The 22,168-nt window shown below is 37.3% G+C and overlaps 1 protein-coding gene across 1 annotated transcript in view; it reads right to left on the minus strand.

Annotated features, from left to right (window-relative positions):
* LOC131043495 (protein SIEL) overlaps window positions 1-22,168 on the minus strand; it is a 127,527-nt gene that overhangs the window by 95,690 nt on the left and 9,669 nt on the right. Inside the window, exon 2 of the mRNA XM_057976709.2 lies at window positions 21,102-21,179. Coding sequence (XP_057832692.1) covers window positions 21,102-21,179 — 78 coding nt within the window. The remainder of the gene's footprint in view (window positions 1-21,101; window positions 21,180-22,168) is intronic.

Consider the following 22,168-nt stretch of genomic DNA (forward strand, 5'->3'; position numbering starts at 1 on the left):
TGAACTAAGGATGGAGGGTGGGTCTGGTTCTCAAGGAGATCGTGTTGTAGGTTTTGGGGATGAGTACCATGCAATTCAGAAAGTGGAGTATGCTGGGGTCCATAATTTGAAGTTACTGGAGAATGCTCAAGCGGATGGATGGATTGAGGTGAAACGGAAGAAAGGTAAGAAGGGTTTGGTTGGGAGTGTCTGTATTGCCCCTTTGCTAGAGGGTGGAGGTGTTCCTGGGGAGGTGACTCCCTAATTGTACCCACCACTGGTTCGGGCCAGTTTCAATCCTGGATCTATTAATAAAATAATCTTATTACCGACCAAAAAAAAAATAGTATTTGTATATCATTAAACTTCTATGTACAATCATAATTAAATTAGTGACATCAATACAATATATTGGATGGGCAAATAACATACAATTGTTCAAACAGTCTTAAGGCTACATTACTGTTAGACATTATGCATATATATATATATATATATATATATATATGTTAATAAATCCATAAATGAATTAGAAAATCAAATTCAGTTTGCACAAATTGTTATAAATTTATAATACTGTGAAATCATATAATGATAATAATATAAGGATTAGCTCAGTGATTGACAAATAATGATTAAAGCTGATATAAAACAGAACTAACAGAAAGCATTGATACCAATATACAATAAATCAGGGAGAAGTGTTGATAGGGCTCCCTGTAAATATAAATCAGGGGGAACTGCTGATAGGGCACCTTGTAAATATAAATCAAGGAGAACTGCTGATAGGGCACCCTATAATAAATTAGGGAGAACTGTTGTATAGGGCACCCTACAAGACTACATTGGTAGGGGGAACTGCTGTTTAAGGCACCCTACATGATAATGTTGAGTAGAGGGAACTGTTGAACAAGACACCCTACATGATTATTTTCCACTATCATAATTTATGTTTCTGTTTTTGATATTGCTACATGAGTCTCTCTTTATGTTATAACTGCTTATATAATCATTCCCTAGTGCAAATTGTAGTATTTTCTTACTCTATTTTGCAGGTTTGACTACAGCAGAAGTTGAGGTACTTTCTCTTAGTCCCTACACTGAGATCCGAAACATCATAACTAGGATATTTTAAGGTCATTTTATTAAGACGTGTTTGATGTGTATTCATTGCCTTATGCCTGACATATGTACTTCATGCCTTACGTGCATTTATGATTCATGACTTGTAGCTATCCAATGAGCATTCGTTTCATATGCTTTAAAAATATTTGTATACTTTGAATGAATGCTCAGATATTTGTATGTATCTTTCATGTCCTAAATGCTTTATGTGTATTCATATAGGTGTTTCACACCCTGTGTGTATTCATATAGGTGTTTCACACCCTATGTGTGTTCATATGTATGATTATGTCATAAGTGTTTTCATGTGTATGACCTAGGCCATATGTATATTCATTCCTTATATATGTTTCATGATCTACATGTGTATGAATGCCCACGTATATGCCTAATGTCTTGCTAGTATATATGTGCCTTACATGTATAATTTATACTTCATGTGTTTTCATGTGAATGCTACTTGCCTTAAGTATATTCATGTGTATTCTCTATGCCTTATGTGTATACTTTATGTTATATGTGTGTACTCATTGCCTTAAATGTATACTTTGTGCTTTAAGTGTATTCACGTGCCTTGTGTATGTTTCTCTTAGATGTTTCATGTATATTTGCAGACATTTATGTGTTTAATATATGCCTGATGTGTCTCCAACATGATTGCTCCATTACATATGTCTTGTATGAATACTTATGAGATTGCTCATTGTTGTCATGCTTTCAGCATGATTATATCATGTACCCTCCCTAATGTATGCTTCTACTCTTTGCTTATATACTACGCGTATTCATGTTTGATATGATTTCAGCATGTATGCCTTGTGTCTTTATGTGTGCCTCATAACTGATGTGCCTTCAGCATGTTCACTCCATGAATACCTTTCTCATGTATGCCTTGTACCCTACATGTATATGTGTATTGCTTCAGGCCTTACATGTCTTATGTGCATACTTCATGCCTCGGTGTATTGGTATATTACTTTGTGCTTTACATGAATGCTCCCTCTACGCTCTAATGCCTCATGCATACTACTCCATGTTTACATGTGTGCTACTTCATACTTAGTGTATACTTCATGTTTTTTCTTGCACTACATGTCTGATATGTATTTAAGTGTATTGCTTCATGCTTACTTATCTTCCATGTATTTATTGCTTCATACCTGACATGTACACTTCATGCCTTGCGTGCATATATATGTTTGCATGCCTTATTCATGCCTTAAGTGTATTCTTGTGGATGATTCACATATATTTCCATATATGATTCATATGTGTGCTTATGTATGTATTTCATGCTTTGTATGCTCTATGACTTAAGTGAATTCATGTGTGAACTTCATGTTACTGAACTTAAAAGTGTATACTCCATACTTTATGTACTACATGCGTTGCACATGTATGTTGCATGCCTTAATTACACTCACTTATATTACACATATGCTTCACGCTTTGTGTATATTCATGTGTATACTCCATGATTTACGTAGATGCTTCTTACCTTATATACTCTGGATTCACGCCTAATGTGTATTTGTATGTATGACTCATGTCTTATATATTCATGTGTATTACATGTATTCAGGGTTTCATGCCTCATGACCTTACATGTATGGTGTGTATACTTCATGTATGCTTTGTGTCTTGTATTATATTAGGGGATGACTCAGTTTAAGAAAAAATGTCAATTGCTTGAGGTCAAGCAATTTCGGGAAAGGGTGGATTGTCATGTCCCCTCCTTGATCATTATATATAGCATAATGAAACACTTATTATTATTAATTAATATGATAATTATTAACAGATGATTATTTGAAATTATTAAATATTTATTTATTTATTCAAATATTATTATTTAATCATATAAATGAAATCAGAAATTGATAAAGACTTCTAAAATACCAAGTATTGCCATCTTAGATTAAGTCAGCAATGTAATCAAAACCAGTCAAATTTGACTTAGTCAAGGAGGCAAACAATGATTGATATCTAATCAATTAATACTAAGAGTCGCGATTTAGTGTCTCCTCTAAATATAGCCACAATTCGTTTGTGATTAATTATTCTCTAAAGGTTGCAATTAGGGGAGAGATGTTTTCGATCGGTTGTGCCTACTTGAAAAGTGGTATCCCTGAGAAAATGAGAATATATTAGAGATTGAAACATCATTTGGAGGGAGCATCGAACATCTTTTATTTTCCTACTCATCCTCTGTGAATTTGATTATCCTGAGCAAACAGCCGTTCAACAAGTGAAGACAATGATTATAAGCCAAAGACCGATATGGTGGACTCACCATGAGATCCATGTGTGAGTAGCGATTCATGTATGCAGTCACTAGTACAAGCAGCGATCCATGTATGAAGTGATGCAACGTGCAAGTCTAAAACACGTCATCAAATTCAAATTAAAGTGTGGCAATTTTATCAATGGGACTTCATTAACAACTCATATTGAAAGTAATGTTAGCGATCCATGTAAAACAACAAGTCATATGTTAAGGTTAGCAAGTTAATGGCAGTGATAAATAAAGACCCATATTAAGTAATAAACTAATGGTATTTGATTGCAACGGCTATCATTTTGGAAGGGGTGAACTAAAGGTGTGATCAAGACAATGTGCGATTTGGCAAAAGGTCCGATTATTCAAACAAACAAAACATCGATTCATATCAGTAAAAAGGTGTTTTTAATTATGACTAAGACATTACAAAAGAGTAGTGATTATCTAAAAATTACAATCGGGGATTAGTACTTGAGTGAAGCACTACTCATAATAAAACAGATTTGTTCACAATAATAATTACAGTGTTACATGGAGAGGTGCGATCAAGGGGTGAGATTTGTGATGTTTCAAAAACATGTTTTTATAAAGAGGTATGTCTCTTCATATAAGCATGAAGGCAGATATAAGATCAAAAGGAGAATGGGGGTATAAGGATAGGCAGTAGAATGAATCAAATAATATATATAAATCTATACACCAGACTGAAGACTAATCCATAAGAAGATCATATGTAGCAACAATTTATAACATTGAGGCATATATGTCAAGTATACAAATCAGAGGAAGCTATCAAGATAAGCTCTATCTTCCAAACTAGTCTTAGAATCTTAAGTTAAATATTATAATGAATAGTAATCAATTTTGATAGAATTATATTTATTAATATATTATACTCTCACTTTAAGTTATAATTGTTATCTATAACTGTAAAGTGGAAAATTGAACCCTAGTGACTCCCCACCTAGGAGAGAGAAAGGAAGTCACTACGATGATTTTCGCTTGGAGGAACTTTACACTCAAAAGAGGGGCTTGAATCCACTAGATCCAAATCCAAGCGAAACAAGGGTGTGAATTCCAAGTGGATTGCAAGGGTTGAAGTGTGATTTGCCCTCTTTTGTAAATGGGAAAGTTGACTTGTTGACTATGTAGGAAAGAGAGATAAAATGAGTGAAATGAGGAGCTACCGGTTCTGGATCGCGCTGTAACTTTGGATTTGAGATATTTAGACTGATACAGATCTGCCCTACAAATTTGGAGAAAAGTCGTCGGGACCATGTTGAAAGTGCACACGGTTCTCCGAAAAATCCGCAAAACGAAAAGGGTTTTTCCGCCTCTATAAATGGAGTCCAAATCTGAAAATACAACTGTGCACCTGCAACCTACACACAGAAAAGAAGGGAAGAAGGGTTGTGGATAGGGGTTTGCCTCAGTCAAACCTCGGTTGAGGAATCAACCTTCAATGAAAGAAAGTAATTGCAAATGCTTGAATATAAACAATGGAAATGTATACCTTATAGATCTACAATTTGTTGATGATGATTGCTTTCCTTCTTGAATGAAATCACAAGTGTTGCATGAAATGGCATGTAACATGACAAAACCCTAACACACAAATGCTTGCAAATGAATGTTGTAATGTTGCTCCAAGGGATGAATGAAGAAAACTTGAATGCTTGAATGCTTGATGATAATAATGAAGACCTTGAATTCCTATATTGTGTTCCAATATCCCCCTGTTGTTGTCGAATGAGGGAATTGAATCTCCTTTTATACATGCCTAGAGGATTAATTTTCATCCACTAAAGGTTGACAAAGAAGAATGCAAACCCCAAAGAACAAATTATGCAAAAGGGACCGAGCAGACCCATCTTAGGGCCACCCTAAGAGGTGGGGACAGGGGCGCCACGCCCCTGTCCTGCCCTATCTTGGGACCCGGACAGGGTCCTGAGACTATCTCAAGGCTCAAATAGGAAGGGTTCATGGGGCAAGATGTAGAGAGAGATCTCAGTTTGGGAAAGAAGATGTTGTCGCTAAGGTGAAGGCCTCAAATGTGGTTAAAATTGCTAGGGTTGCAGTTTTATGACACTACAGTAACATGCAACAACCTATGCAAATTTGAAATAACAACTTTTACATCTTTGTAGCAGAAAAGAAGGGAAAAACATGCAACTTTTTTTTAAACAACATTGAATTGAAACTTGAATTGAACGGAGATCTATGCTATGAGCAAAATAATTGATACAAATGAAAAGTTTAACAATTCAAATTAAATATATAGAGAGATTTAGAAGATACATTTTTCAAATGCCAAAACTATGATCTTTCGAAACTTTACCAATAGACCATTGGGAAGGGAAAGTATCATCAAGGTGTTTTTCCGCCCAACCACGGACTCACTAGTCCCCCGTGCCATATCCGATTGGATTGGCCTGACCCTTTGCAAGGAGGAAACGGAAAGTCTAACTCATGCCATCTAAACTGGTGGATAATCTTAAACATATCCCTAGTCGGTCATACACCATAGGCTACCCCTAACTAGCATGACCTCTGACTAGGTTGTGTATTTGGATTAACAAACTGGTTGACGTTAATTCAAGAAGTTATTGTTCATAACATTACTCGGTCGAATTTAAATTCCCGAAGGTGTTCAAGTCATTATGTTTGTCTCTATGCTAACTGCATTCTGACTCTATGAGGCTCATTGGCTATCATATATGTTTGGACCCAAGTTTCCCATGTTGGTCAACAAACTCGAGATGACTTATACTCTTATAATGTAACCTTTATTTGACAAAACCCTCGATTAATTTCATACAGAGTTCATACTTGTGTCCTTGAGCTCGCAACTTGCTCTCTCGCAAGTACAAGGATGAATCCAAGCTTAAGGAACATGTAGAATTCACCGTCCTTTTAATGAACCAATGTTCTGTACAAATTTACCAGTCTTAAGTACAACAGTTGAATAGTTCATATTTCACACAGTCTCGATGTTGTTTACAGAAGAGAAGAATCCCATACTTGGCCTTTATTAACCGGTATCTATCATTAAGTTGCAAATGATTAACATATGATGCCCTTTTTCACACGTGAATATTACATGAAATATCAAATAGTCAATAGTTCTCCATAGTCTGGCATGTTTGATTGTATCGGCCGGTACTCTACCTCATCCTGAGGTTAAAGGCCTTATTTTATTTTAGACGTAAATTGTTCCCTTCTAGTTTTATTGTAGCATGGTTAAAACCAATAAACTTACCTTAGTACGGAAAAGATGAGATAGACAACAGGCTGATATCTCCCTCATCAGCATTAGCTTCTATGCTCTATATGTATTATGATCATTTGTGCTGCTATTGTACCATCCAGTGAAACTATATATTTTTATATGAATGCCAAACTACATTAGGAAGTAATGAAGCTATGTATTTCTATACATATGACTATTTGCATCAAGAAGCGCTATAAGCTCCCTTGTCTATCAAATCTTTTTGCACTATGGTAAGTTTACTAAATGTCTAAGTGCACCTGTAGTATTTATTATGCCCAACTGCATTAATGAGTACTGAAATACTACTCTTGCGTGTCGTTTCTTACCAAATTGAAGATAAATTAACCATCTTGACAAATGCTCTAGTATGAGCACCTCCTAGGCCCAAAAGTTTTCAAACAGCTGCATTCACAGTTAAGTGTGAAATCAAAGTTCCACCCTTCGTGGCTGCAACTTAAAGTTCTAGGGCATAGGTCTAGAAACAAGTGAATTTTAACTTGTAGTTAACCATATTTGTACTCACATAGAGACTCATGTCTCATAATAGTGTTACATGCTTTAGTTAGCAATACTAATTCTCATATGAGGTTTTTGTTTTAACCTTCTCATAAATCATTGCATTAGGTATTAGAGACTACAACTAATTCCCTAGATTAGGAAAGGTAAATGGCTTAAGAGCCGCCAGCTGCCCATATAACCTTTAAGTTTTGAATGAACATCATGCATCACATGACTCTGCTGTCATTGAAATGTTGAAGTGTATTTTTTTTTATAAATCAAATACTAGCTGCATTACAGGTACTGTTGTTCTACTCTTACCCATTTTCTTTTCTAAGCTAGGGTTTTAGTTTTCTACACATGCTAGTGAAGGTTAATCTCAGTTTGAATAATCAGCCTCACTGCTGTATTATTTTCAGATTTGGTTAATTCTGAGACAGCTTAAAATAAGAAGGTGAATTCTTCATAGTACAAGTTTATCTGGTATGCATACCCTGAAATCTAAGTGGTAATTTCCTACATATCCTTACAGCTATACCCACCATCATTTCTAGGTTATAATCCACACCCATTTACATATATTTGTATATAAATAGTAAATACATGTGTGTGTGTGAATATGTAATTATATGATTAAATTGTAGCTTAACCCTGTTGCTGGATAATTTTTCCCAACCATTTAAGAACTATGATCTGCCATACTGTGAATGAAGAGTCATGCTGTGAATGCACAGCCATGCTGTGTATGCACAGCCATACTGTGAACTCACAGCCATGCTGTGTGTTTATATCGTGTGCATATATATTTCTTAATGTCAACCAGAAAGAAGACACAGCTGTACATTTCATAGCACTATAGATGTAAGCTTTTCCTACCTCTAGTAAACACAAATCACAGCCATACCATACAGTGAGAACATTTCCCTATTGTTCATAAAATCATACACAGCCATACTACATAATGAACAGTGGGGTTTATTCTTCATAACCACCAAACATTATCCAGTATGCTGTGGTAAATTCCTCAAACAAATTGCCATTAGTAATTGCTTACTACGTATACATCAAGTGCATGCATTTCTTTGTCTCTAAAAATTAAACTTACAGCCATACTTGGTATAGCTTTAGAAATTTACTTCTATCATTCTGCCATATGCTTAATGCAGTCATACTGAATTTTAAACAATTTCTTTCAACCCTTTTCCTTTCAGAAATCAAACTCAAGAAAAGAATGTTTGCACAAAACCTTTTTAGGCTTGGGTATAAGCTACATAACCTGATAAAAGTGGAGAAGTTAAGACTTGAAGGGGGATCTCTGTGTTGTTCCTTAACTTCTGAAAACCTCCTGAGCCTTTACCAGCAGAACTAACCCCAATAAGGTTACAGCACTTAATGAAGGAAATCGTTAGCAAATACATAGCTCAAAATATTTCTCAAACCCTTTTCCATAATGCCCATCACCCAGCCAAAACATGCCATATATCTCTCGAAAAATGAGAGGCGGATTCCCCATTTCCTTTCATCTCCTTTGCTTTCACCTGAATCTCATTCCCATTCCCACGCCAATACCATGCCTATTTCTTCACAGGAAAAATAAAAATTCGTCATGCCAAAAGCCTTCTTGCCTATCGAATCTTCTTAGAAGAATCGCCTTCCCAAAACATTTCGGCTTCATTCATTCCAAAAGAATGAATCTCCCAAAAAAAATGAAAAACGTGTCCATGTATTCGACTTGCCACTACGGTGGTTCCCCACAAAAAAAAACCTTTTCCTCCAGAATGCCTGATAATGTTTGTGTTTTAAACATTATTTTTCATTTATATTCCTCCATTCAATAAATGGCTTAATGTCTTTGCCCTCATATTAAGTCTTAATAAATTAAAACAAAATAAGCTTTCAAATTAAGCTTTTATTCATATTAATAAAAGTATAAATATTATAATCTCAATTTAATTTAATTAAAAAGGATCGACGGGAGCGGAGGTATGCGAAGATTTCAAGGTTTTCCCCAATATGGCAATGGCAAAAGTTTCAGAAAACAAGGGTTTAGGCAAGACTATCAGTATCGCGGACCTAGGGGAGGATATGGAAGAGGTTTTAGGGGCAATATGGATTCAAATATTCCCCCTCGGGCCGAAACAAATAGCATTGAATCAATCATGAATATTGATTTGCCTGTGGAAATCGAAGAGGACATCGCCTTGTGGAGGGAGATGGCGATTATCGGGAGATTTATTGGTGCCAGGATCACCAGAATGCAAACTAGGGATTGGATTAGAGAAAACTGGAGCCAAGATGTTGTCTTGAAGTTCATCCCGAAAGGTTTCTTCATTGCGGTTTTTAGAGAGGAAACGGTTAGAAATAAGATTTTGAACCAACAAAATTGGGTCTTTGGTGTGGCGCATCTGTATCTACAACCGTGGCAACCTAATTTTGATCCTGTTTCACTTGCAATGTATAAGGAGCCTATATGGATTCGTCTGTATAATCTACCGATGGAGTATTGGGGTGATTCTAGTTTGGAATGTATTGGAAGATCGTTAGGTACGTTGTTGGTAGTGGATGAAGAAATCATTGAAAATGATTCCTACCTGTACGCTAGGATCAAGATTGTAGCGGTCAAAAAAGTTCCCTCCTTCATATATCTCAAGGCTGATGAGAGAAGTTGGAAGCAACAGGTAGAAGTTGAACATCCCTCTCCATGTCGTGACCGAAGTGTATTTAAGGATCAAGTTGCAGAGGATTGCTCTAGTTTTGGTAAATCGGCCAAGAAGTGGATTCAGAAAGAGGGAGATCGTAAATCGGTTACAAAAACCGTTTCTCCAGAGCAGGAGATCCAACAGAAGCCTGCTTCGCCAAGGCTGTCTAAGTGTGTAGGGACTTCGAGAGAATGTTCTGGAACAAATAGAAGTATGGAAAAGGGTGTCAAGAATAATCCACAATTGAAGGAGTCCCCTCCACAAAAGAAAGGATGTTCTGACACAGAAATTGAATACGATAGGGATTCTGATGAAGACTTTATGCAGGCTAATGTGTTGGACAACCTCGACCAGAGATGCATTAGCCAATCTGCTAATATATTGCTAGGTAAGGCCAAGGGGAATCGAGGGAGAAGATCAAATAAGCAGACAAGAGAAGCCAGAGCCAACGAGAAAGGCATCATCAATGTTATAGAATTCATGAAAAAAGCCAAGGGAGTCGGGGCCTCCCTTGGTGAGAGATGAAGATTACCACTTGGAATGTCAGGGGCCTCTCGGCCCCTGACAAGAAACGCTTGGTAAAAAGAGCGTTACGTAGAATAGAGAGTAACATTGTATTATTTCAAGAAACTAAATTATGTATGGACAAAGCTCTCAGTTTTCTTCATTCCTGCACTAAATGGGAAGGTTTTTTTCAAGAAGCCAGAGGCTCTGCAGGGGGACTAGGAGTCCTGTGGAACCCGCATAACATAAAGGTGACAGACTTCCAAAGATCAGAATATTGGTTGTTTGGAGTGGTTCATAGCTTGAAGGAAAATATGGTTTTTCCACTGGTCAATGTATATGGTCCGATAAAGACGGAAGAGAAAGCGAAGGTTTGGAAGGACATTTCCATCAAGATTGGCTCTCTTAACAATGATAGAGTCATTATAGCGGGGGACTTTAATGCTCTGCTTGATCTGGAGGAAAAGATAGGAGGTTTGAAAATACCAACAAAGTCATGGAGGATTTTAGGGATTTCGTGACGTTGAATCATTTGTTTGACGTCATTCCAAAGAATGGAAGATATACTTGGTACAATAGGAGAGAGAACTTTGCAAGAATCTCGGAAAGGTTGGACAGATTTCTGGTAGGTCCCTTTTGGTTGGATTCCACTATCAACCTTGACTCTTGTATTCTTCCTTTATCTTTGTCAAATCATTTCCCGGTTCAATTAAGCTTTTAGGAAGCCAATAAGATTTCCAGAGGGAGTTTTAGGTTTCGAGGTATGTGGTGGAAAGATAAGGAGTTTTTGCCAAACGTGGAATCTTGGTGGAAGGATAGTGATATTTTTTCAAGCACTCCAAGTTATTGCTTTGTAAAAAGGTTGAAGATGGTTAAGAAGAAAATAAAAGAATGGAACAAGGTCTCTTTCAAGAATATATTTGCAGAAAAGATTAGAGTGGAAGCAGAGCTAGATAACCTTAATAAAAATGTTATCTTAGCAGGAATGTCCAACGACGAATTTACCAAAGAGAAACAACTAAAAAGCGAATTGGCGGAACTCTTGCTCAGAGAGGAAGTCTTTTGGCGGGAAAAATCGAGAGAGTGTTGGATCAAAGAAGGGAATTTGAACTCATAATTCTTCCATGCTTCTGTCAAGGTCAACAGAGCTAACAGTCGTATTAGCCGTATTCAGGACGGCTTCAGGGCATGGCAAGACGAGGTAGAGGTTATTGAAGACATAGCAGTGAATCATTTCAAAACTTTGCTGGGGGACTGCCTCAAGAATTCCTCTCAGCTTTCTTCCTCCATGCTAGACGTCATCAATAGAGTGGTTACGACGGAAGACAATGATCAGCTGATGCTCCCCTTCTCAATGCAGGAGATTAAAAAGGCCACATTCGATAACCATCCTTTCAAAGCACCTGGGCCCGATGGTGTCACATCGGAATTTTTCCAAAAATGTTGGGGATTCATGGGCGATGATATCTTCAAGGTGGCAGAAGAATTCAGAAGGAAAGGGAAGTTTGTCAGAGAAATGAACAGCATGGTTATTGTCTTGATTCCTAAAAAGCAAGATTGTTCGTCCATGACGGACTATCGTCCGATCTCTCTATGCAATACTTTGTACAAAATTGTGTCTAAGGCGTTAGTAAACAGATTAAAGCCGTTGCTTAATATAATTATCTCAGAGGAACAACATGGTTTCATTCCCGAGAGAGAAATTGTCGACAGCATCATCATGGCGGGGGAGACCATCCACTCTATGCTTTCAGATAAGAAACAAGGTATGATTGTTAAACTAGATGTCAACAAGGCGTATGACAAAATCCGGTGGCCCTTTTTGCTTGATGTTCTCCTTCGTTTTGGTTTCGATAGAGGCTGGGTGAAATGTATTGAGCATTGTGTGTCTTCAGTGAATTTCTCCGTTCTTGTAAATGGTTCGATCTGTGGTTTTTTCCAGGCTACTAATGGGTTAAGACAAGGTGATCCCCTATCTCCCTTTTTATTTGTTTTAATGGCAGATGTGTTGGGGAGAAACATCAAAAAGCAGGTTAGTCTGGGTCTCTGGAGAGGGATCTCCATCCATGAAAATATGGAGCCTATCTCGAACTCACAATTTGCAGATGATACCATTCTCTTCGGGGAGGCTACGGTTAGGGAGGCAATAACTATCAGAAAGGTGCTTGATTGTTTTGAGTCAAATTCGGGCCAAAATATGAACAAGAACAAATCAATGGTGTTCTTTTTAAACACCAGCAAAAGACTCCGTTCTAGAATATCAGAAATTCTGGAGTTTGAGCCGGGTGAATTCCCCATAACTTATCTTGGCGTCCCTCTCTTCGCTGGAAGAGTTGACAACAAGTTGTGGGAAGCAGTTATCAATAGATGCCAGCTCAAAGCGGCCTCCTGGAAAAACAGATGGCTTTCTCAAGCCGGGAGAATTCAAATGATTAAGTCAATTTTATCAGCGATACCCACTTATTACATGTCATGCTACAAGTTATCAGGTAGAGCCTCCTCATCTCTTGACGGTTTGCTTAAGAAATTCCTGTGGGAAGGTTCCAAGGAGGACAGGAAGATTCCTTTGATTAATTGGGACACTGCATGTATGATCAAGGAAGAAGGTGGGGCAGGCTTAAGAAAGATGAATTTGCAAAATCTGGCTTTAGGCGCTAAGCTAGCGTGGAAAATGTATAAATTCCCCAAGAAACTTTGGTGCAAAATATTGGTGGCTAAATATTTAGATTCAAATTCCCCTGACAGAATCCTCACGATGGCCAATTCAGTCCGAGGGTCTCCTTTTTGGAGGTTCATTTGGGAGAGCCGCAAGCTCATCACAGAGCACCTAGCTTGGAAGATTGGCAATGGCAAAAGAGCGAGGTTTTGGCGTGATTCTTGGAATGGGGACAAGCCATTAGCAGATCTATTCGAAGACAAAGACTGGGTGAACCAGATTGAATCATCTATAGGCCCGTGGGTGGCAGATTATTTTCAAACACTACCCAATTCTTCCTCCTCTCTGTCGTGGAGGAGTGTGGGGGATTGGCATCAAATCAATCACAGTCGGCTCTCAAATATCCTTCAGAGCAAAAAGGTGTTTCCCACAGACGAGGAAGACAGCTTGCTTTGGAGTGCATCCAAATCGGGCGATTATAGAGTCAATCTTGGATACGAGCTTCAGAGGAAGAGAGAGAGGAATAGTGATTGGCCCTCGATCTTGTGTTGGCGTAAGTGGACTTTACCGAAAGCGGGGGCTTTCCTATGGATTGCTATTCATGGCAGGATCCTTACTGGTAGCAGATTGAAATCGATCGGGATTTCGGGGCCAAATTGGTGTATCATGTGCAAACAGGAGGAGGAATCGGCCAATCATCTTCTCTATTGGTGCCCATACACTAGTGATTGTTGGGATTGGCTCCTAGAAATGTTGCAGTGCTTCATTGTCAAAAATCAAACTTTAAAGGATTTTCTCATTTCCTGGCCGATTAAAGGGAGACACTCTAAATGGGGAATGCTCTAGTTGGTTTGTCCCTCTCTGTTGGTCTGGCATGTTTGGAAGGAACGCAACAGAAGGATTTTCAAGGAAGAAGCATTGGAAGTGCAGTTCCTAAAGGCAAAAATTAAAGGTGCAATAGAGGAATTTGTAAACGGAAGAATCCAAGTGAAGAATTATAAATTCCTTTCGAAGTGGGACTTCGAAATGGAGAAACTTTGGACTTTTAAGCAGAGTGGTGATCATAGATTAAATGAAAGAAAAGAAAAAAGAAAAAATGCTAAGTGGCAGGCCCCGCCATCAGGGTGGATGAAATTAAACTTCAATGGTGCAAGTAGGGGGAATCTGGGTCGGAGTGGTCTGGGAGCTATCATCAGAAACAAAGTTGGTGAGGTGGTGCGTGCCATATCGAGTCCTGTAGGAGTAGCTACCAACAATGTGGCAGAGATATCCGCACTGGAGGCAGGGCTTCGGTGGTGTGTTAATAATGGGATTGTCAAACTCATAATTGAAGGAGACTCTCAGGTCATCCTTAATGGAGTGATCAATTCCATATTCCAAAACTGGCGGTTGTAGAGCTGGATCCCGAGGATTCATTTGCTTTTGAATTCTCTAGGTGATTACCATATTCAACATATGTTTCGAGAAGGCAACAAAGCAACAGACTATCTGGCGAACATGGGGATTGAGGAGGATCTTGCCAGAGATTTTGGCAAGGACGACATGATGCCGATTGGACTTAAGGAGATCATATCCTTTGATTTGCTTTCAATCCCGAAGTCTAAAATTGGATAAGTTTAGCAGCTATCGACGGCGATAGGCAGAGGGTGACGGAATCCCATATTGGAGTTCTCTCGTGTGCGAGGAAATCACGTGGCCAGTTTCGCTTACTTTTTACACCAGGAAGTATGCTTGGGAACAAGGCGACTGACAGTTAGATTGTCCCAAGCTTTATAGATTTGGGTGTCGTTGACGCTCGGGCAAAGGGGAGGTCTATTTATGGACACATATTCGGCCTTGTTTTAGCATAAGGGATAATGGCAAAGCATTTAGGCATTGTCTGTAAGTGCAGCAAGGTGGTTGGTTTGGAGGAATCGCTCGAGGAGCAGGTAGAGCGACTTTTCAAAAAAGCCAATGAACAAGAGAAAGAGACCGTGGTTGACATTCTTGGACCCGATTACTGGTCTAGGGTCATGTCCACGACGGAAGGCTGATGGAAGACTTGTTCCAACCGATCATTCAGGTGTTGGGCCATGCTCTGTCGGCAAATAGCATTTTGCGCAGGACGGTGGAGGAAGGGATTTACTTGGAGGTGATGAGAGCTTTGGATGGGATTGTCTCCATTCCCGCAGATGGGTGTATGCTGGGATACTTCAATCTGCAGGCAGTAGGGAAGAAGAAGAAGATGCATAAGGCTTGGTCCATTTTCAAGGCTAGCATAATGAAGGAAAACAGTATGGATAGGTTTGCAGCCTTCCTTCAGGAAAATGATAATCTCTTTCCAGAAGGAGTAGGAGATAGGCTGGTGGTCATAGGTAATGGGATCAAGTATCTTTATAACTGATCCCCTATGGATGTTAGTATAAGGAGTGGCATCTCCTTCACCCTTTGTAAAGTATTTCTCTTGGAAATATAATGGGTACTACCCCCTAGGTAGAACTTGCTTAAAAAAAAAAAAAGTATAAATATTTGGTGTTTGAAAATTACATTGAACTTGCACCCATTTATAAATTTTATAAAAGACAATATTAGAGGATTGGTCAGAATATTTAATATCGATATAATACGATAAAAGACGTGAATTGATATTTATTTTATACATATATATTATATTAATATAAACATGTATAAATTATATTAAAGCATGAGCGATAAAATGATTAAATTCCATAATTAAAATAAATAATAATAAATTAACTTGGAATCCAATCTACGACTTAGAGTCGTGAAACCCTAAAACCCTTATACAGACAAAATCAGGGTTACTTGACGCGACAGATTGACGAAAGACATGGTCAACATGAGACGACCTGACTCACTTACGGTTAGGGTTTCCAGATGGCATGAGTTCTCTTTCATTTACCTCCCAACTTGATGATACTTTCCCTCCCTTCTCAGAGGACAATGAACTCCTGCACACACTTGGCCAGTTCAAACAATTAGCCAGAAATCTTGTCATAACTTTAACATTTCAAAAATCTTGTCAACAAAAGTAAAACATCTTAAATGTCATCATGTTAAATATCAAAACTTTAATTTAAAAGTTGTGAGTCGTCATTTCATTGTATTGAGCACAAATACCATCTAGGGCATCATCACTCAGTTATAACATGAAACACCTAGGGCGCGATTAACATCGTGTAAATATTGCATAATACAACTAGGGCACAAACAACATGGCATAATGTAGCATTAAAAAAAAGACAAATAGGGCACAAGTGGGATGTAACATTATCTCAAGACTAAATTAGGTAAATCCCAAAAGGGGATATTACAATTGGGCAAGATTTAGTGTCCTCCCAAAAGGGGACATTACACAACTATTTAGAAGTTCTCTAAGAGAAGCTTTAAAGGAAAATAATGTCTTTAAACCTACATTTAAAGCTACCCTAAACTCTATCAATTGCAAAGATAAAACGAAACACTACAACTTGCCCAAAATAGACTCTTCTTCTACTTTAAATCTGCTTTTTCCTTGTCATGTACCAATTAGAAAAAAGTGGTGTTATGATTCTTTTTTTTCTTTAAAACACTAAAACTTGGCATTGATCCTGAAGTTGGGCGATTAATTCTTCTTGGTTGTACTTTTGGTAGCAACACCCAGGATAAAGTGCAACTCCTTATGTTCTCAAATTATATTTGAGCTTGGGCAAAATTTCAGGATATGATTGTCAACTTTGCTTGACTTTGAAGGGGCATTGCCATGCGAGAAGTGTGACATCTTTATATTTTAAACTAACATTTCCTAATTACAACTTTAATCACGCTTTGCCATTTGAAATGTGATTCTACAGTAGTGTTACCACTGATAAAGTGTGACTTCCACTTAGCTGAACTAGACTTCCCTCTTGTTGCACTTTTCCTCTAGCTTGGTCATTTAAGTCGTTCTTTCATGCTAGCACAACCACAAAATGAGTTTGACTTTCATACTTATTGCATTTTTTATACCATGTTTGCCATCTAAATCACCATTTTATATGAGCATTACCACCAATAAAACACGACCTTCACTTAAGGGAGTTAAGTTATATTGCTGGTTGTGCTTTCACCTAATGGTAACCACTTGAATCGTAATTTATCCTTGGCATTGCCACTATGATTGCCCTTTTGCACTAGCTTTGCCCTAGTAAAAGTGTGCTAAATTATTATATCTGGTTTGGGCAAAGTTCACTTAATAATTTTCCATTTCAGGCACTATTTCATGTTGTCATTGATAGAGCCAAAGACTTGGCGCAGTTTCCTTGGGCCTTCACCTCCTCTACCATGATTTTATCCACTACCACCTTTAAAGGGCGCTCTTTATCATGTTACTTAACTTTCAATTCATGGCAGAACTTTGACTTATTTAAGCCACTAAAAAGTGCACTCTTTGGCACTTAGCCTTTATTTCTTCCTTTGATGGAGGTTTGAAGTGCTCTTACCACTTTCTATAAGCATGAAATTATTAGAATAATATCTTTCTCTTTGTGTTATTAATGGTCATTTAAGTTATTTCTAACTTCGTCTCTAGTTAACAATTGTTTCTTTTAGAAACATCGTCTTTGTAACTCTATTTAAAGGAGCTTTGTCTCCTTGACTAATTGAACAACATCGATTCTTTGAAATCCATATGCTTTTGCATCTATATTATGGTATCAGAGCAAAAATAATTTTTGAGATTTTTAGTTATTCTAAAAAAATTTCGAAAGGAATTTTTAAGGAAAAATTTCGAAAGTTTTTCGAAGTGGTTTGCTTCCAGTTCGTGGATTTTTTGCTGCAAATCGCGTCGTATGTTTTTTCCCTCGATCTGCGTCTATTCTCCACGTATTTTTGCTCGATCTGGTTCATTCATGGCCGCCTAGGGTTTCTGCAATTTTCGACTAGGGTTTTGACCCTTTAGTTCAATTCGAAATTTTATTCTGGCTGCAGATAATTGGTGAGTTTTTCGAGACCTCAACTGGGTCGTTGTCATATTTTTATGGGTGCATTGTTTTCTGTGCCTCGATTTTTGAGCCGTTGGATCTACATTCTGATTTCAGATTCTTGGTGGGTTTTTCGAGAGTTTTTTTGGGTTGGTCTCATTTTTTTGGGTGTCTCGTTTTCTGTGCCTCGAATTTTATGCCAACAAATTTGCCTTGGAATTTGTGCCTGTACTTGTCTCAGTGCATTGAACTTCGTACCTCGGGTTTTGTGCATTCAGCATCTTCTCAGTACCGTGTTTTTCGTGCCTCGAAAAGCATGAAGATGGCTTATGTGCATCAATGTTTGTTTTAGTTTTTAATATTTTTTTACCTGAAAAAAATTCTGATGGGTTTTAATATTTATTTCCCTTAAAAAAACTGTGGGTTTTAATAATTTTGTCCTCAAAAATTATCTGTGGGTTTTTAAATATTTTTTGTCCCTGAAAAAAATCATGGGAGGGTTTATGATTTTTTCCTCAAAAATTGTACTTTGTTGCAGTCTGTTTTTAGTCGCACCTGGAGTTGTTGTGCGAACATCTACACTAGTCTCTTGTTTGCAGTCTATTTTCGAGCATCTTGCTCATCTACAATAGTTTGGAGGGTTTGCCGATTTTTTCCTCAAAATCATGACAGTTGTTCTTGGTGTGTCTCTAGTTACAGGGAGGGACAGTCTCCAACATCAAGTTGTATGGTTGGTGGCAGACTCATCTCAAGTGGCAGAGTTAATGGCAGGCTCTTGTCGTCTGTTGCAGCGTGTTCTAAGAAGAAGGGGGCAACCTTCTCTATTATTTCTCTTGGTAGTTAGAACGATGACCATTAAGGGGGGGTACTTGAATAATATCTTTCTCTTTGTGTTATTAATGGTCATTTAAGTTGTTTCTAACTTCACCTCTAGTTAACGATTGTTTCTTTTAGAAACATCGTCTTTGTAACTCTATTTAAAGGAGCTTTGTCTCCTTGATTAATTGAACAACATCGATTCTTTGAAATCCATATGCTTTTGCATCTGTATTAGAAATCCAATGCCCTTGCCTGTGTTTTGTTCTTGCCCATGTTCTGTTCTCTTTTTTCTTGTCATCAGCTGCCATGTGTTGATAATGCTACTTTAAGAAGATGCTCACATAGCTCCATCTGCCAACCTTGATGACCTCGGACTTCACCTAGCAATCTTTGTCAGCTCATTCTACTGCTAGGGCTATCATCAACCAAGGTAACTTTTACATCCTTCACTTTGGAATAACTCAAGCACGGACAACCTGCAACACTTGTTAGATGAAAAAACTAGACTGAAACAACGCCATGTTGCAACTTTACAAAGCATAAATTTGATTAATATGACAAGAAAGACCTCGTTTGAGTCTACATATCTGACTGTAGGCAAAGATTAGTAGGACTACCAACACAAGTAACAACACGCTTCTGTTTCCAATATATGGAATAAAAGGAACCTCATTGCGTACCCAAAAATGGTGGAAAATGGACCAGAAACTCATTTAGCCAGTTTCAAGTTGGGAAATGTTTGTTTTGGCTGCATAATGCAGAATAAAAAAGATCTTTATTGAATTTTTCAATTGGTTTTTTAACCGGAGTCAAAAAGATACTGTAGGTTATAAACACCTTAAAAGAGCCTTATTTGACTCAATAAGTTTCATATATTGTATGACAGTTTCTACATTTTTGTAGCATACACTGTTGACCTACCATGCTCAGTATTTTGTTTGCAACCTGTATTTTTATGTGTCATTGTCTATGATAATGTTGATTCTTAATTAATAAGATTTGCTCATCATTTTATGCTTGTGATTCATACATAAATAAATACTTATTATAACACAGAAATTTTAAAATTTAAGATTATTATTTTTTATATTCCAGATCGCTTACAAATATTTTGCTCATACGAGCATCACCTTGAGACCATTACATGACACTAATATTTGATCATATCGAGCAACCACAACCATGACACTAATACTAGCTCATTTCGAGCAACCACACTAGAATCAACCTGTGGAAGACCAAGAGTCACAAATTAGAATCCACTTATTAGAAACCACAATTAGCTCATTTCGAGCAACCACACAAGAATCAACCTATGGAAGACCAAGAGCCTCAAATTAGAATCCACTTGTTAGAAACCAACTGTGGAAGACTAAGAATCACAACTTTGAATTCCATATTAGATGTCCCTTTGGGATTTGAACTTTGATCTCCACAATGACAACTCAATGCTTTAACCAATAGAACACAACCCCTTGGACAAAATTTAAGATTATTATTGTAAAGTTGTATTTACAATAATATCCATCTGGGTATAGTACTGTCACAAATCGTTACTGTGTGACAGAGGTAGAAGGCCGAGAGACTTACACATGCAAACTTGCTGACTGTAAGTCCAAGGTTGCCACAAATACAAATGATATGGTCAACTGTCATTAAGTGTCGTATGATCAGCATGCCACTGATAGATTTACAGTTTTAGCATTGCTTGCCAACTTCCAAATACCTCTGCTTTCACAGATACACATGAGGTTGCATTTTGTCAATCTAGATTCTAAATGGTAAATTGTGTTTCCTCAATCAAAGACCTCAAACTCAAGACATCTAATGGAGAACAGACAATTCTATGTGTAGAACAAGAAAAGAGTTAGCAAGTAAAATGGTCAATGTCAAAATGGGGTAAGAAAAGATGAAGAATAATTAGCAACGTATCAACTCTCAAGGATTTTATCATTTCCCCAACTATAAGCAAAATTGACCAGGCTTTGTTATAGAATAGCTCCAGTGGAAATGAGGCAGCAATCTCATGTAATTGTGCTATTGGAAAGAAAGACAGAGAGACATAGAGTTTGTTATTTTTTAATTTGCTTTCTAATTACACCTGACTATTTTAGAACAGATACATACAGCTGGTGCCATGCAAATGCTTGATACTTGCATATTTCTGTCCTACTGATTTACTTAAAACATTTTTGTGCAATAATATTATTTCAAATTCAATTTCTATCTCAAAAATGCATAATATTGCTTGCTGTTTCCTTGCAGATAGAATGCAAGTCAAGAAATACAAACCGCTTTAGAAAAGGGAAAGTTATTGGCAAACCTTTACCTGTAGAAATGCCTGATTTATTTGGGTAGTAGTATGTATCTCCTCTATTTTGTGTGACACCACCACATACTCATGAACCTGCCATTTAAAAAGAGAAATAGAAAACATTACATAACATCATCTAAAGCAAAGGACAGTTCATTAATCCTAGGCTTCTCCTATTATGAATAATGAATAACTTTACTAGCGACTCCCGGCAATCTTACAAATTAAGCATCATGTCTCTGATACCAATATTATGTTCCTAAATCTGGAAAATGACAATAAACATAATTACAAAGAGACTACAGTATAAACACAAACAAGCATTACATCCCTATCCCCACATTCGCGCCCACTATATTTGGTGATGACATTTATATCTGTTATAATCATACCCTTATCCAATTACTTGCATATTTTAATTTTAATGGCATCCCCATCCCCGTACAAGTATGCATATCCCCACATCTCCAGGTAACTAAAATAAATAAAATTGAAGAGATGTGGGTGCCAACTCCACACAATCCAAGAACATTATGAGTGCTGCACCTATCCATGAACTGTTCTTCCACGTGCTCTTGCTGAATATTTTCCTATCCCAAGAACATGCTTTCAGTTGTGGCTTGAACACCTTTTAAAACTCAATCAGGCTTAAATGAAAACTAAACTAACTGCAAAACTGATGAATGGAAAATTGATCAGTAATTGATATTATAGCTAATAACTGCATGAGGACAGACTGTACATAAAATTGCATAGCGAATATATTCCTGGAATGTATTTCAGCAAAATTGATTAATTTTTCCATATTGATTTATCCTACCATAATTATATAGGAAACAGCATCAAAAGTTTTCTTGTGTTTCTATACGTCTCTTACAGGCATTCCTTTTTAAATGGGAAACCTTTTATACAGGTTTCTTACATATATCACAAACACTACGCCGGGTTTTCCTTGAGTGCTGACATATGGTTGACAAAAGCTGAAATTACTGAAGAAATATACTAATAGACTTGTAATTTTCTATTTTTTACATTTAAAATTACAAAATTTGTAGAAAAAAAAAAACTTATCGAATCTCAAA

Source organism: Cryptomeria japonica, chromosome 4 (assembly GCF_030272615.1).
Source record: "Cryptomeria japonica chromosome 4, Sugi_1.0, whole genome shotgun sequence".
Lineage (NCBI taxonomy): Eukaryota > Viridiplantae > Streptophyta > Pinopsida > Cupressales > Cupressaceae > Cryptomeria > Cryptomeria japonica.